General features: G+C 51.0%; 1 protein-coding gene and 1 long non-coding RNA gene across 2 annotated transcripts; one reads left to right on the top strand and one right to left on the bottom strand.

Annotated features, from left to right (window-relative positions):
- Positions 1-3,871: 3,871 nt before the first annotated feature.
- On the top strand, positions 3,872-5,604 carry PDRG1 (p53 and DNA damage regulated 1). Its single transcript, XM_086852547.1, has 5 exons — positions 3,872-4,024; positions 4,122-4,197; positions 4,458-4,532; positions 4,832-4,912; positions 5,239-5,604. Exons 1-5 carry the CDS (start codon positions 3,941-3,943, stop codon positions 5,319-5,321), a joined length of 399 nt encoding a protein of 132 aa, XP_086708673.1. The 5' UTR covers positions 3,872-3,940; the 3' UTR covers positions 5,322-5,604.
- Positions 4,556-16,192, bottom strand: LOC147650154 (uncharacterized). Its single transcript, XR_015276916.1, has 3 exons — positions 16,023-16,192; positions 14,991-15,175; positions 4,556-5,872 (listed from the first exon to the last, which is right to left on the bottom strand). It is a non-coding gene; the product is annotated as an uncharacterized LOC147650154 (long non-coding RNA).
- Positions 16,193-16,293: the final 101 nt, after the last annotated feature.

Here is a 16,293-nt window from a genome sequence, read left to right as displayed (position 1 = left end):
CGCGGCCCCCCAGCCCCGAGGCTCAGCCCAGGCAAGACCCTGCCCGTGGGTCCAGGCTTGGGCCCAGGTCCGGGTGCGTGGAGCTGTGGGTGCCTCTTCTCCCCTTGAGCTGAGACAGGACCACAGACCACCAAAATCCTGCCTGACGTAGCCAGAGAGGGTCCCAGCAGGGACTGGCTGGGTTGGACCAGCCCTCCTTTGGAGGGAGTCATAGAATCGTCATAGAATGGTTTGGGTCAGGAGGGACCTCAAAGATCAATTTGTGCCAACCCCTTGCACGGGCAGGGACATCTTCCACTAGACCAGACTGCTCAAAGAAGGTGTATTCTCTTTGAAAACACCAAAGATGGGGTTTGGTAGCAGGCTTTTGTTACTCCTGAAATGAAACTCGTGCAAGAGTTACATATGTTACTCCCCAGCCTTGGGAATGTCCCTGAAAGTGAAGTACCAGGGCCGCGGGAGGCTTGAGTGCACAGGAGCTGCCCTGCCCCTCGGCTCTGCCCCACCACCTCTCCTCCGCTTGTTGCCGTGGGTGTTTGGACACGACGCGTCTGGCAGAGCGAGGGGCTGTACCCCCGGGACGTGCTCACACCAGGAGCAGCACTGTGCCGGCATCCCCGGCACTGCTGGGAGGGAAAGGGCTGCGAGGAAAGGGCTTTCTCTCCTTTGTGGCGGCTCTCCAGGGAGGGTGACTGCATACAGGCAGCTGTCTCCTGGAGGCAGCCCCAGCCCCCAGCCCACGGGGCCGGGCTCTGGCTCTGCGGCTCAGCCCCCGAGGCTCAGCCTGGTGCATCTGCGTGCAGAGCTCAGCCTGCCTGGAGCCTGGCCCATGGTCAGCACACTGGCACACAGAGAGGGGGAGCGTGTTTGATCCCGAGAAACACAGCTAACTTCCAAATTCTGCCTTGCACAGTAGCCAGAGGGATCAGCACAAACAGGGGTGGGGTAAGCCTGGATTCCTGGGACGAAATTCAGGGGATGCAGAGGTCACTCAGCACAAGGGAGTGGCCGGGCCCTCGGCGAGGCTCTCCCAGTGCTGCATCTATTAGCATCGATAATGAAACACCTCACCTTGAGATGCTCCTGACAGATCCCCTCCACAAATGCTTGCCTGGGGGTGGGGATGCTCCCAGCAGCCCAAAGCCTGAAGAAAGCAGCCTTTCATCAACAGCCAGGCAGGGCAGGGCCCCTTCCAAGGATGGAGTCCACTGGCCAGAGCCCCTGTCAACACCTGGCCACTCCAGACCTCTTTGGGCTTGGTCCCTGGGGACTCTGTCTTGGCTGGGTGATGGAGCAGGGACTACGTTTCCATGACGGTGGGCACAGTGCCAGGGAGAGGGGACTGGGAAATCCAGGAGAGACAGATTCACTTTTCTCCCCTGACCCTGAAACACCCCCTCTGAAGCAGCAGTTAAAGATCCACAGCCTGGGAACATGGAGACCATGGTTTGAAGTCTGATTTATCTTAACAACAGGCCCCAGCAGCCACATGAAAGGAGAAGAGAGAAAAAAACCTTATAAACATCCCCGAAGCTTCCTGTGCAGCTGCCAGCAGGCAGGGAGGGTTTCTGGCTGCATACAGAAAAGGGCTGCAAGGAAGAAAAAGGAACATGATGAAACCAAACCTGCTCTTTCCACAAAACACACAGCAAAGCAAAGCAGCTCCCGGCAGCGGGCGGATGGCTGCTCCCTCTGACTGCCCAGTTCCCAAGGGAACTGGTCCAAATGGACCTCTGGTTCCAGTCTGAGTCCAGCTTCCAAGCAGAATGTCTGCCCCTGGCACTGACTCCAGGAGGAGAAATCCATGATGATTTGTGGCTGGCTCAGAGCTTGGCTAGGGAGAGGCCACAGAGTGCAGCACCAGCCACTTCTCACTGCCCTGAGAATGTTTTCCAGATGCCCATGGCTTTGTGATCCCTCAGCTGCAGCTTCCCCCATGCCTGTGCTGATATGGGCCCCACCCTCCCAGGGGGAGCAACCCCCGCCCTTCCATGCAGCCCAACATTCCTGGCAAAATCCTGCCTTCATTGCACTGTCATTGGCAACTCCAGAGTCACTGCTTCCTTCCACTGCTGCCAGGACACAGTCAGCCTGCTCCCATCCCTGTTCCCATCCCACATCTCATCCCATCCCCATCCCCATCCCCATCCCCATCCCCATTCCTCCTGCCCAGACTCTGGAAGCCCTCCCTCCTTCCTGCTTTTTCAGATCTCCAGCCAGCTGTTCCCACCGACAAATGAGCATTTCACAGCATTGGCATCCAGCCTCAATCCCAGTACATTTTCTGGTTGATGTCAGGAAGGAATCTAACCTGAGTGTGGATCATTCCCAGCCTGGAGTACCTGTGTGTGCCCCAGCACTCACTCCCACTGCTCCCCTGAAGCTGCCGTACTTCATTCCATGCTGCCACAGAGGGAGATCTCAGTTAACTGAAACAAATGACCTTATGGGATTAGGGCCAGTAATCTTCCGATCTGGGTAATCTCTCTTAAGGGATTATTTGCCCATAGAAGTGTGGTGACCACCAGCCAGCCGCTGCCTCACTCCCTCCATCCCTGGCCCCTGTGGTCCTCATCTCTGGCAGCCCAGAGGGGCTACAGCACTGGGGTCACCACCTTTGGGGAGCTCTTTGTCAAATGAGTTTCATGAAGTGCATGTGCCAGGGCCCCCAGGTGCTGGGGCTGCTCTTCTCCCCAGCCCCTGTTTGCTGCTTCAGGCAGGTTATCTGGGCTCCCTCCCTTCAAAGCCCTGATCTAAAACAGATAGAGTTCCCCCCACGTAAGCAGCACAGCCAGGGTGGCAGAGATGGACAGCTGGGGACAGAGCTGCATTCAGAAACTTGAGATGCTGTTTCAGGGCCCTGTCCAGAGTAGGGACATGGGACATGAGAACTCGTGTCCCCTGTTACCCACCAGTCCTGGGTGGGCTCCTGGGGCCCCTTTCCCATTGCAGAGTGCACGCGGTGAGGATCTGCCAGTCCTCATCACCAGTGCTGGGTCTCCCTGCATCTCCCACACCCCATTTTTCCAGCTCCTCTTGCTCATGACTGGGTGGGGCAGAAAGGGGTAAAAAGCATTTTGACGGACAATATATTTCCCTTCTTGCAGGCAGGGTCATTCAGGGCAGCAGATGGACATGGTGCCCTGCCACAGCATTCCCGGGACCAGACCCTGCCTGACACAGACTGGGGGGCACCGGGGCTGCCTGAGGGTGAGTCAAGATGCCGGGACCACAATTGGCTCCAGCCCCTGGGGATGGCAGGTCCTGGACGCTGAGCTACAGATGAGCCACCAGCTGCACGAAAGGAAACCCGAGCTCATCGCCCCGCGCTTTGAGTGCCCTTTATTGCGTTCTGGGATGACAGAGAGGCCACCTGATGCTCCAAGGGCCCAGCTGCCAACAGCGGTGCCGTGCTGGGAAGCAGCGAGGAAGAGGAGACAGACGGTGGTGCTGGGGGCCAGGGGGCTGTGAAAAGTTATAAATAATTCACACACAAGGGGACCAGGGAAGGCAGGGCTCTCAGCCCCCCGTCCCTCCGGGTGGGTTTGGGACCGGCTGCGGGGCCAGGACCCGCACTCGGGCTCAGCGCCACATGGCCACCATGACCCCTCCATCCTTTTGCCGGGCGGCGAGTTCCGTGGGCACAGAGGCAGCCCGGAGCCAACCCCGGCACCGCTAGTCCACACCACGGACGGGATCCCTGGCTGGCGCCGGGCCGGCGGGCACCTCCCTCCCGGCCCACGGCCACTCGCGGCCCCTGTGGCGACCCACGCGTGTTCGCAGCCCCGGTGGGTGCCGAAGCGGGCAGCGCTCCCGGCGGTGGCCGCGAGAGGGCGCGCTGGCCCCGGGCCCTCCCGCCGCGGAACCCGCCCGCGCGCCTGCGGCTGCGGCCCGGAGCCGAACGGCGGCGGACCCGGTCCCGACCCCGCTCGGCCCCGCCATGGCCCGGGACCCGGCCTTCGTGCTGCGCTACCTGGCCGAGGTGGAGGAGCTGGCCGAGGATGTGCTGGCGGCACGGCAGCAGGTACGACCCAGCTCCGCCGGGCCTCCCCCGCCCCGCTCTTCCCGCCGCCGGTAGCCCCGAGCCCCGGCCGCTCCTGCCTCTCTCGCTCCCGTTGTAGATCGTGGACCTTGACGTGAAGCGGAACCGCAACCGCGAGGCCCTGCGGGCGCTGCATAAGGACCCAGAGCCCGACGGTGAGGCCGGGCTGGCTGCGCCCACCGGGAGCTCGTGGCCGCGGATCGGGGAGCGGCTCCGCTGACAGCCCCTTCCCTTCCCTTCCCTTCCCTTCCCTTCCCTTCCCTTCCCTTCCCTTCCCTTCCCTTCCCTTCCCTTCCCTTCCCTTCCCTTCCCTTCCCTTCCCTTCCCTTCCCTTCCCTTCCCTTCCCTTCCCTTCCCTTCCCTTCCCTTCCCTTCCCTTCCCTTCCCTTCCCTTCCCTTCCCTTCTTCCCAGCAGAGAAGGCCATGGTTTGTTTCGGGAGCATGTTCATCGAGCTGCCGAAGGCAAAGACCCGGGAGATCCTGCGGCAGGGTGAGGTCACCCCGAGGGCTCCATGTAGCTATAAGAGTTTTAATAAGCACCATCATTAATAAGGTGTTGTCTCAATTAACGGAGTCCTGTCCAGGGATGGGCTTTGATGTGCCCAAAACCTCTCGAGAGGCTGATTCTGACCCGTGCTGTGCCCTGGGAAGCACATGCAGAAGCTGCTCAGCCCCGGGGGTGGTGGAGGTGGGGTGGGACCTCCCTGTGCCTGTGCTGTGTCCCATGGGAAATTGAGCCTTCATCCCAGAGCCCACTGCAGTCCTCCTCACTCCCGCCTCTTTTCCCAGACCAGGAAGAGCTGGATGAGGCGATAAACAACCTCCGGAAAAAGCTCCGGGTGAAGGTCAACCAGCTCTATGAAGCTCAAGGTAAACGCTCCCACTCTGGAACCTGCTCAGTGCCTGGAAGCAGACTCATGTATCAGGAGGGTCCAGAAACTCCTTAGTTCCATGTGTTCCTGCAGCCTCTTTTCCACTGGTTTTACAGTTCCCTCCATGTCCCAGCAGCATCGTCTGTCTCTGTGTGGAGCTGTCACCCAGCAGCACCCTAAACCCCCTCTGACACTGTGCTAGGGTGACCCCACTTCAGCTTCCAGGACTGTCCCTGCCCACCCCACAGCCCCTCTCAAGTTTACCGTGACCTGCTTCACTTCTTTTGTGATAAAACCCTGATTTTTTTCACTGTGTTTTCTCAGGCAAACCTGAGCTGAAGGGGTTTAACCTGAATCCTATGTCTGCCGAGGAAATGAAACTCATCAACCGCATCCTGGAGGGCTGAGGTGGCCATGCCATTGTCACAGCGTGTTTGGCTGTCACTGTGGGTTCATGTTTCCATAGCCACAGTCCTTGGGATTTGCCTTGGGACTGCTGTGTCCAGAGCCCACCCAGGTGAGGGCCCTGGGAATCATTTGGCTGCTCAGCTACAACACTGCAGTTTGTTTGGATCACAAACCCCTTTTCCTTGCTGGAACTCAGGTGGCAGAGCCGTGCTGGGTGCAGCACTGGGCAAAGGCCCACGGCTGGGGTGGAGGTGGGATCATTAAAATCAGAGCAGTGGGACATTTCCTGACTCCATGTGTATGTTCCTTGTTGGGGACTTATGTGAACGCTTCTGGCTTCAGAGCTGCTCCTTTGTCACGTTGGGAACAGGAGTAGGAGGGATTGGGAATCCTCCACATGCCTGAAGCACAGAAGAGGAGTTGTGCACGCCCATGGCATTCAAACAAAGCCAAGCTGTACATCTGAGGCACGTCAGGAATCTCTAAGGATGTGTAGGGAGGAGCAGGAGGAGGCAGCATCCTTTCAGTCTTGCTTGGAAAACATGTTCCACTGTTGGAAGGCAAAAGACAGCAGAAATTAGGCTTTCAGGACTGGATGAAGGGATAAACCTTGGGTATATTTAAAGAAAGCAGCCTGAGGAGGCCTGAGCAGGAACACTCACTGAGTTTGTCTTGTAAAAGGACAATTGATGAAACCAGTAGTAGTTTCTGCAAAGGTTTTAAAATTTGCTGTTTTCTGTACTCCCTCCTCTGAATGTGCTCCCCTAAGGGCTTAACTTGGTCAAGAGCATAAGATTTTTAAAAAATAGTGATAATTAGTACATGACTATAGTGAGTTTGATTTTTTTCTGCTTACAGGGAAGTGTCTGGGTCCAGCCAAGCCCTTACTTTTTTGAACTTCTGTGGAGATATTTCTGGATAGTTTCAGAACTGTAAACATGGCTGTTGTCCTTTCTCCAGCCCTGAGGTTGCTCACCTGTTCTGCCAAATCTTGCATGAGCAACAGAGCTGGGCCTGGTCCCTTGCTCTCTTTCCTTTTTCCCAGCCATGACAATGATAAACACAGCACCACCATTTCCCTGGCTCCCTGTCCACCTTGCAACTTAGCAAGGCCTTCTCCTGCCCTGGCCAGTTCTAAGCATGCTTCAAATTACACAGAGTTCCAAAAAATACCCTGTATCTGACCCCATAAAACCAAGGTATGATTTCTCTAAACCAAAAAACCCAACTACCATTGCTTGGTCTAACTTTTAAAATTCTGCTGCTGACACTACAAACCCTAAATGTGTCTCTGTCCACTTCAGGCTTAACATTTCAAATACACAGACTGAAAATAACAGACTTACTACCTGAACTGTCTTGCCTACAGCTTTTTCAGAAGCTTGCCTGTCTCCTGGGAGCAAGAGGCAGCTCACAGTGCCATATCCCAGTGTTGGAGCTGCTCTTACATAACCCATGTGGTGCAGCCAGTCCGTGTCTCTGAAATGTGATGGCAGGGTTATTTTTACAGTCTCATGGCAACAGGTTTTTTGCTCTGACATGTTTCCATAGTAGTAGCAGGAGGAGGATCAGGTGCCTGCCTGCCCTAAAAGCTTTGTTTTGCTGTGCAGAATGTGTTTAGCCACTTTGTTTTCTTACATGGAACAGAACTAAGCTCTGCAGTGCAGAGGGCCAGCTGAGCAGCCAAGCATCCCTGTGTCAGCTAAAATACCTCATTCCAGCCCACTGCAACTTCCAAGCTGGGAAACTCTCAGGAGCAAGGGGGCCAGTGCCTCATGCTGGGCCAGTAGTGTCCAGAGAGAAATGGGAGCTGCTGCTGCTGCCCGACACAAGGGGAGAGCAAACTTCATCCATGAGGGTGTCTCCCAGCCCAAGCTTGGGATCAGCACCACACTTTCTGCTGTGCAACCAGATTCCTGAAAAGCTGCTTCATTTGTTTCTTCCTAGGACACAGCGGCCACCATGAAAACATTACCAGGCCAGTTACACAGCACCTTCCTCCTGCCTGTAGAGGCGAGGTGATATTTCACTTTCAGGTGAAGCTCTACTCATGTGTTGCTAGTTAGAATCCACAGCCAGAGATGATGGTAGACAAACCGAGGTGTGCATGGCAAATGTGTGTCAGCTTCTCCACGTATGGAGAATCAAAATACTGCTTCCCAACAGTAAAATACACAACTTCAGGAAGGTGCCTAATGAACAGTCACCACAGAGTCAGTTTTTGAAAACTTTTGTTCCTTCTGGTCTCCTAATTCATTAAGAGCTCACACAACCATTCTTGTTCCCTAATGAAGATACACATTCCCCTCCTGTGCCAACAGCTTCATGACCAAGCAGGACACCTGCCAGCACTGGATGAATTCTGCAGCTAAATGTATGTTTGCCATGACATGCTCATGATCACCCAGATCACCCCCTCTGCTGACAGGCCTGTTATTCCAGACCAGGTCAAAGCCTCCAACATGCTGTTCCTTCCCTGTCAGCCTATGGCATCAAACTCATAGGCTGAAGTACCTGAGCAATGACAACTCCCCAGCTGCATGCAGGAATCAACTCCCAGACAACCAGGGACACAGCTGAAAGCAGGGGACATCTCTTTGCTATTAATATCTGGGGTTAATACAGTTGTGTAGTCAATGACAAAATGCTGCAAGTCCAGCTGCTGGGAACAGAGTGCTCCAGCAGCAGCATGAGTGGGAGGCACAGTGCACAAGGACCTCTGACAGAGAGCTCTTGTGCAAGTCCTGGCTCCAACAGGGGCTTCTATCCCTTGGCAGCCCCATGCTACCTTGTTTTCCCTCTCTGAAGGGGCAACATGCTTCATTACTTTGCACTTCTTCTGGATATTCATCATTTAATCACTATAAAGGTTGGAGGATTATGATCAGTTGCCAGGAAAATCATGAAACCAGACCATCCATCCCAAACACTGTAATAAAACCCCTCAGAAAGTGATAAACCCCTTCACCCCCCTGCTCTCCCTGTTCACAGTGCTGAGTCTTTCAGAAGATGAACTTGAGTTCAGAATCTCCCTGGCAGCTGGCAGTACAGGAAGGTGAAATACTTACCTCCAGACCCAGCTGAGGAGATATAACAGTAAATTAGGGAGAAATAGGCAGTTTTGCCAATGGCTCATTAAGAAAAATGCCTGCCCACAAAATCATTACCCTGGTAGCAGGCAGGAGTGAGTGTGAAGCAATAGGAAATCCAACCCTAAATCTCTTTCCCATGTGCTGAGCCAAAGAACATTCTGAGCTTATTGCAAAGTTTCTATTCCTGTTCTTGATGATACTAAAGAAAAAAAAAATCCCTTTGGCTTCCAGAAAGAAAAGTGAAAAATAAAGTCATGCTGAAGCAGTAAGTGCTGAGGAAGATTCACAGAATGAGCATTAACCCTTTTTAATTGCAGATGTGGGTGTCTGCAGAGAACAGGTTCCCAGCAGAGTGTTCAGATATCTGAGAGCCCAGCAGCATTGTGATAACATTGAGGAGTTGCATTCCAATTCATTTCTTTCCTGACTAACTGAAGTTACTCCTCCCTTTATCTGCAGGCTGCCTTAGCAGTAATTTTGTTTGAGGCTGTGAACAGAGTAGACTGTGCACATTAGAGCTATCCCAGACCAGAACTGAGCTGAATTTATTTGTTCATTTGAAATAAAACTGTCCCCAGTGGCACCATGTGAAGTATTGGGCTGAAGCTGACAGGACACAGTGCTGTAACAAGTAGTACCAGTGACCATGTCTTGTTAGAAGGAAGAGTTAAATTAGAGGTATTTCATAGGAGAGCACCATAAACATAAGTCACATCTAAAGGAAATTGCCTTACCTATGGTTCTGCTTGCTCTTTACATGACTAAGCCTGAAAGAATAATAATTGTATTTTTGCTTGTCATTTTTGTAGTGCTATTTGTTGTTTCTGTTTCTCTCAACTCTTGTAATGACAAATCAGTTGTGTTCTCGGGTTCCTGCTGTTGCAATACTTGGGTTGCAAATGTAGCAGGTAAATTTCTGAGAATTTCAGCTGAATTTCATGATAAATATTTTTCACTTAACCAGGGAGAAAACCTGTGTTAAAAAAGAAACAGAACCAATGGAGTCAAATCCTGTTTTAAAGGGGCTTTTTGTTGTTACGTACCCTCAGTTCCCAGCCTACATCTCAGTCAGTGCACCATGGACCTGGTGATGTTCATTGCTGGCAGCCAAACCACTCTGGGGGGGAGGTTTGTCAGTGCTGATGGGACACTGCTGTGGGACACATAAGCAGGAGAGATGGCCCTCCATCTCTGGCAATTGCTCTGATACTTGTGATTTGCTGGAACTTGGAGGGGAGCATCTTCCAGAAATAGCCAAGTTGGCAGGGTTTCACAACACAGGGCTAGAGATCTGACAGTTATATGGTGCTGTACCCAGATGAAGTCTGATTGATTAAAAGCAGCTATATCTGTCCAGGTGGCAGCTTCCTTCATGTAACCAGTTCACGCAGCTGTACAACTCACTCACAGCACCACGCCAGCTCACTCAGCCTGCAAACCCCTGCAAAGTGTGGAAGCATCACGAGACACCCGTGTCCCAGGGCCAGCAGCCAACCTGACACTGTAATCCCTTGTCTGCTTAATAACACATTTAGGGTTTCAGATCTTGATGGGTTAGGATGTCACAGTCCAGGAGCTCAAAGTAGCATTTGTCACTGATAATCCCCTTCTGAACACTGGATGAAAGTGCTTGTCCATATCCACAACGAGAACCTCCACTGGCCCTGCCCCACACTTGGGAGTCAAGCACTGTCCAAGTTTCTCAATCACCAACCTGCAGCCCTGAGACATCCAAACAATTACACAAAGTCATTCCCAACAGATGACCACACATTTAGTCCATGTGATTTGTTTTCAGTCATAATCTCCACAGCCTAGCAAGTATTCTGAGTAAAAGGCCAGAGACCAGAAGGGCCACCAACCACACTCAGCACTTAAGCTCTCCAGGCTTAATTGCTATACACCTACAGGAGAAAACAGACCCCAGGTCTCCATCAGAAGTTGCCCACCAGCAATTGACCTCTCTGCTATCAAGGTACTGCAAAAATGCTCCTTTCCCTACTGACAAGAGGGATTTATAGAAGGGAGCAGCCCATAAAATGAGATGTTCAACACCACGCTCCATTATGCTCAAGCATCATTCTCAGATTCACGAGGAATCTGACAATCTATTTTTTTTCATCCCTTCCTTCCTTCCTCCCTCTCTCTCTCTCTCAGCTGCCACCTCTTGAGAGAGGCAGCTTAACAGTGACAGCTGTGTGCAGCAATGCCAGCCTTGCTGTCCCTCTGAGATCTCAGAAGCGAAGGGCTAAGCTACATCTACCTCTCAGGAGTGCTCTAACCAGAACATTATTGAGTTTCAAGTAAAAAAGATCCACCCTATAGATGCACAAAGCAGAAAGCTGACCCATCCTCACACCTAAAGCTGCCACCAAGGAAATCACCTGGCTGTGTGTCAAGAGAAGAGGCAGCACAGTTAAGTGGCTGCAGCACACATGGCAGCTGGCAGGGTGAGGTCAGATCACCTGCATCTGCCAGAGATCCCACAGAAGCAGCCAGGAATAGCCTGCAGGCAGCATGTCCCCCTCCCTGGCCAGGATCAGTCAGCTGCAGGCTTTGTGCTGCCACATTTGTGAGAGGAACATCTGGGCTGAAATAGAGATAAAAGTCCAAGACAAACAGAGACTGAACAAGCAAATATGCAATTCTCACTCTGACAATCCTCTGTGCTTCAGTGACAATTAATTATTTTCCCTCTCTGTCCCTATTTTCCCAATTTTCAGCCACTTGAGCTGAAATCCAACATCGCATGACGCTATCTGACCAAAAACAGTAAAAATCAGAAGTAATCAACAAGGAATGGAAAAGGAAAGAACAACTTCCCTGAGCTAGTGGTGTATCTTAAGGTGAGACACTGGCACAAGTTGCCCAGAAAAGCTGTGAATGCCCCATTGGGATAAACCAAAGTTTGCTTAGATAAATTGGTTTTGGCCGATAAGAAGCAGTTCCTGCAGACATGGCCTAATGTTTTTTTGTCATGCCAATTTTGTCACTCCCGATAAAGCACAGCTGCATGTGACAGTGTAAAACCCCTCCAAGGGAGGTATCAAGGCATTTCCCCTAAGACTGAACCCATAAAACCCATTGAAGTCTTTGTTGTGTGAGGGGTCCTAATGGATTCAGACTGTAACCATCATGCCGACCACAGACACCGAAACTGCAATGACCAAATCTCATCACTGGATCCATGGGTGGTGATATTTTTCCTCTCCCCTATCTTTCATTGCTCTTTCTTTCTTTGTCTTATGTTTTCACTTTGTTTTATTTTTATATTTTTATAGAAAATACTCAAAACAGCTGTATGCTTACTTTTCTTTTAAATAGTTTTAAAACAAGCCTGCTTCATATACGTACATTGGTCATTCAGTGTAGTTTCACTCTCATTCACCCCAAGGGATCTATTAACAAGAACCTCAGTTACCACCCAAAGGTAGGTGGTAACACCCATGTGTGGAAGGCTGGGCTGGATGGGGTTTGGAGCAACCTGCTGTAGTGGAAGATGTCCCTGCCCATGGCAGGAGGCTTGGAACAAGATCTTCACGTCACAGTGTCTCCAAACCTTGGTGCATCCTCCCCCCCAAGGTAGCCTGCTGCACCCGCACTCTGGAAAGGCTTCTGATCATTTAGAGTGAATGTGAACTCTGCTGAACTTTCACAGAGAGATCTGATGGATTTTTCTGTCTCCTAAACCATCAAATTGAGGTGGCATACCTTTTGGGAAGATGTGTTAATCAAATGAAAGCTATCAAACTCAATACAGCAGCAAGTGTGACACGTTGAAAATCAAATAGTTCTCTCCCGTGAATCACCCTGTCCTTACATCCTGTGAACCCAAGGAAGAAGAAAGGCTGCCAAAATTCAACCACTAACAGTAAAACCAGGAGTGACATTTCAGCTTTGTTCCTAGCTGATTTGTCACACTGACATTTCCAGTGATCTGGTGACACCAGTTTTCCAATGAAAAAGGACTGGGGAGAGACAGGGTGACAGCAGCAGCGATGGGCCAGCTGAGTCCTGTAGGTGTTTGCAGGAGTTGGAAGTGACAAGGTTCATCTGATGCATCTAATTCCAAGCAGTAGAACTGCACAGTCCTTTTCCTACCCTGCTGGAATCTTAGAAAATCTTGAGTTGAAAGGGACCTACAAGGATCTAAGTCCAACTCCTGGCCCTGTGAAGGACCACCCAAAGAATGTACAGTATAAATATATTATAAAACATGTGTATATTTTATATATATGTGATAATATAACCCAGTTGCTGCCCAGTGTTAGATATATCTGAGATTGGAAGTTTATATATAAATATGCACACAAAGCGTAAAAAATCAGTTCTCAAAACAAGTATCCAAGCATTTGGGAAAGTCCATTGTAAAAACCTCTATTGTTACCCTGGAGAATGGTGAAGGATATGGCAGGAGGGCAGCACGGGAGAACAGACCAAGCACTGGCAGAAGAAGAGGATGAAAAAAGAGCAAAAGAACAAAATGCCTGTTGGATATTCCCAAAGAAAAGACTGTCATTCTCACCTTCTTCAATCAATTATACATTTCAGTTTTCAGGAACATTCTCCCACCTCGTGACTTGCCAACTACAGATGGAAGAGCAGACTTAGTGGCTTTAACGTTAGCATTTCCTGCAGTTTTCCAGAATTTCAGTGCAGGAGACCTGCATAACCTGATTCATCAGCTGCTCGTGTGCAAGCATGTTTATTTAAGGTTATGGGGGCAGAGAGATTCAACAAAAACCCCCTCATATTTGTGTTTGGAGAATTCCTGGAGGAAAGGCAGAGCAGGCAGCCTATGGGGAACTCCCATAGAACCAAATAAACAAACTCTGTCACACGCTTCCAGAAATATATGTAACGCAACATATGTTGTTGGGAATTTTAAGTCCCTTTTAAATTTGTGTATGTTACAGAAGAACTTAATTAAACAGGAAAGACAAAAAAGATATTGGGGAGCTATGGCAAACGTGCAGAAAAATCCTGAAGACTGCCTAGGCTGCACATTGCATAAAAGAGGGTGAGGATTGGCCCAGATAAGGCACCCAAGGAGCACAGGTCCCACACTGTTCCCTAGGTCCAGCTTCCTCCAGCCCCAGGATGTGGCACTGGGCACATCCTGACCTACTCCTGCCTCTGAATGTGCGAGTGGGCAACCTGGGGCGTCACAACATGGGGCTGCTCCAAAACACAGACCAACAGAAGGAGTAACATGGAGTTTATTTTCACTTGCTTGCAAGTTTTGAGGTCAGCCACAATCTATTTATGTTGTTGGTACAATTTCAATAATCACAGGCTTTTTGTATATCCTTATTTACTGTGTTCTGGTTATTTACCATGCTAATTGAGGTTGAGGGGCATAAAATCAGCTTAATATAAGGGTTTTGTTGCCAATTAACACTTCCCATTTGTAGAGTTAGATAATCACTAGCTGCTATCCTCCTGGTTGTAATTCACGAGTTAGTTTGCATAATTACCTCCCAGTCACTTCTCACAAGGGTAAGACAAATCCTCCTGTCCCAGCCTCCTCACCAGACCTGCTGCACAAAACAGAGGGACTGCTCACTCGCAGGGGTGTGTTTTTAATTATGCATCACAGCACAACACTTAGGATGTTAAATGGCTTGAATCCTCTGGCACAGGCAAGGCATTTCTCGGTGTCACATGGTATTGTCAAAATTTCTAAAGGAAACACAATTTTTTCTTAATCCCCAGATCACTGGCTGAACTTGAAGCGGCGGTGTTCAGCACAGCTCCAGGTTTGGGGGGGACAAACATGACTCAGGGCATAAGGCTGTCCTTCTCTACATACAGGGCAGAGAGAAGTTCATGCCAATCAAATTCACCTCAGCTTGTACTCCAGACTGGTAATGGATATCCCCTCCTGAAAGTGTTCAAGGCCAGACTGGACTGCACTTTGAACACCCTGGTCTAGTGGAAGTTGTCTCTGCCCACGGCAGGGGGATAGAATGAGATGAACATTAAGATCCCCTCCAACCCAAACCATTCTGGGCTTCTGTGGTCATGGAGTCTCCCATAATCATTTCACATTCTTAGGAAAGAATTCCACCCGGTAAGTTTACACCAGACTTGACATCTAACACAATGGGATATCTCTAAATCCAAACAGATGTTTTCACAGCTCCATCTCTGGGGGCTGCCCTAATGCTCATTAACCAGAAGCCAAAAAACCCACCTGTCCTGCACACACCTCCGCCCTCTTGCACACCTGCAGCTGAACTGAAAGATTTCAGAGCACCAACTCAGCCAGAACCCAACAGCCAAAACCCCTGGGAGCACAGTCTGTTCCTCCATACAGAGCTCTGCACTTTATACCTTCACCATTGAGTTAACTTTTGCTCTACAAATAAACTGAGCTGACTTTTGGCTGCTGAAATAAACTCTTACACAAGAAGCAGTGTTTTGGTGGTACATGTTGATCAGGAACCTGGCCAGGAGCGCGGCTTCTCCATGTTACCTTGCTCTGCCCAATTCTTCCTGTGGGTTTCCTGCATATTTTCCTTTCCCTCTGAAGAACGAAGGCATCCGTTCATCTCTCACTTTCTACACACTTACCAGTTTCATAACCCAAGTGATGCCAAGGTTCTTGCAAAATTCTTCCACAAACAAATAGCACTCTGAAGGCATTTTGAGGGTCTTCAGAATAAAGGCACATTTTCTTGCTCAGGCTTTCCTGCTTCCCTTTCTAACTGTTTCCGAAACCTCTTCAGATCCTTTGCTAAGCTGCTGTTCTGACTCAGCTGGGTAGAAAGAGAAATACGAGATTCAGCACAACAAATGCTCCCACAGTATGACTTGCTTTAATTGCCCTTGAGAAGCTTCTGGGGATCAACTGCACCACATATTCTGAGAGGAAAAATAAATAAATATGGATACTACTGAGAACTGCTTTTTCTTTGTGGACAAAGAGGATCAATTTCAATTTTCTGTCTCTCTGCATAAACACTGGGAACTAGAACAGAGCAAGTGTTACAATCCATGTTCCACCATTCCTGCTGTAGCTTTCCTGTGCAGCCAGCATCCCTCTCTCCAGGGAAGGCAGATGCTCACAACGACCCTGCAGCAGCTCAGCCACAGCACTCCTGAACTCCTCTGGTCAACCCAGTGTTACAAACCACCCTCAACCTCCCTCCATAGAGTCACAGACTGGTTTGGGTTGGGAGGGACCTTAAAAGCTCATCCCATTCCACCCCCTTCCATGGGCCGGGACACCTTCCACTAGACCAGGCTGCCCAAATGCCACACTTGCTCCCAGTGGGACGACATCCCGCTCAGGCGCTGTGCTGCAGAAGACATTGCCCAGGAGAGGACAGGGCTGTGTTTATACATCGGAATGGGCTGCCCAGGGAGGTGGTGGAATCACCATCCCTGGAGGTGTTTTAAGGAAAGACTGGAGTGGCACCCAGTGCCCCGGTCTGGTTGACAAGGTGGTGCTCAGTCATAGGTTGGACTCCATAATCTCAGAAGTTTTTTCCAACCTAATTAATTCTACTAAATCTGTGGCGTCTAAACATGCCCATAGATACCATCCATACTCCCCACACACTGTGGAAGGCTTGGGGAGGGGGATGCTATCCTTGCCATCACCTGCACAAGGATCGCATGGAGCTTAACATGCTGCCCCGGGGATGTGCAGGATCTGGGATACAGAGCCGGGAACCCGCCGGGAGCCCACCGGGACCGCTCCGGGCCCCGCTCTGAGCCGGGCCGCGACCCCCGACCCCCGCCCGCCTGTGAGGGCGCCGGAGCCCGCGCCCGTCCCCATGGCAACCGCGCGGCTGCGCGCTAGGGGGCGCTCTCGGCACCCGCACCCCCACACGGCCCCCCCAGCCCGGGCCTGATCCCCCCGCCCTGTCCC

Source organism: Cyanistes caeruleus, chromosome 16 (genome assembly GCF_971803275.1).
Source record: "Cyanistes caeruleus chromosome 16, bCyaCae1.hap1.1, whole genome shotgun sequence".
In the NCBI taxonomy this organism is placed as follows: Eukaryota; Metazoa; Chordata; class Aves; order Passeriformes; family Paridae; genus Cyanistes; species Cyanistes caeruleus.
Note: the sequence above shows the minus strand (reverse complement) of the source record. Positions and strands in the feature narration are given on the sequence as shown.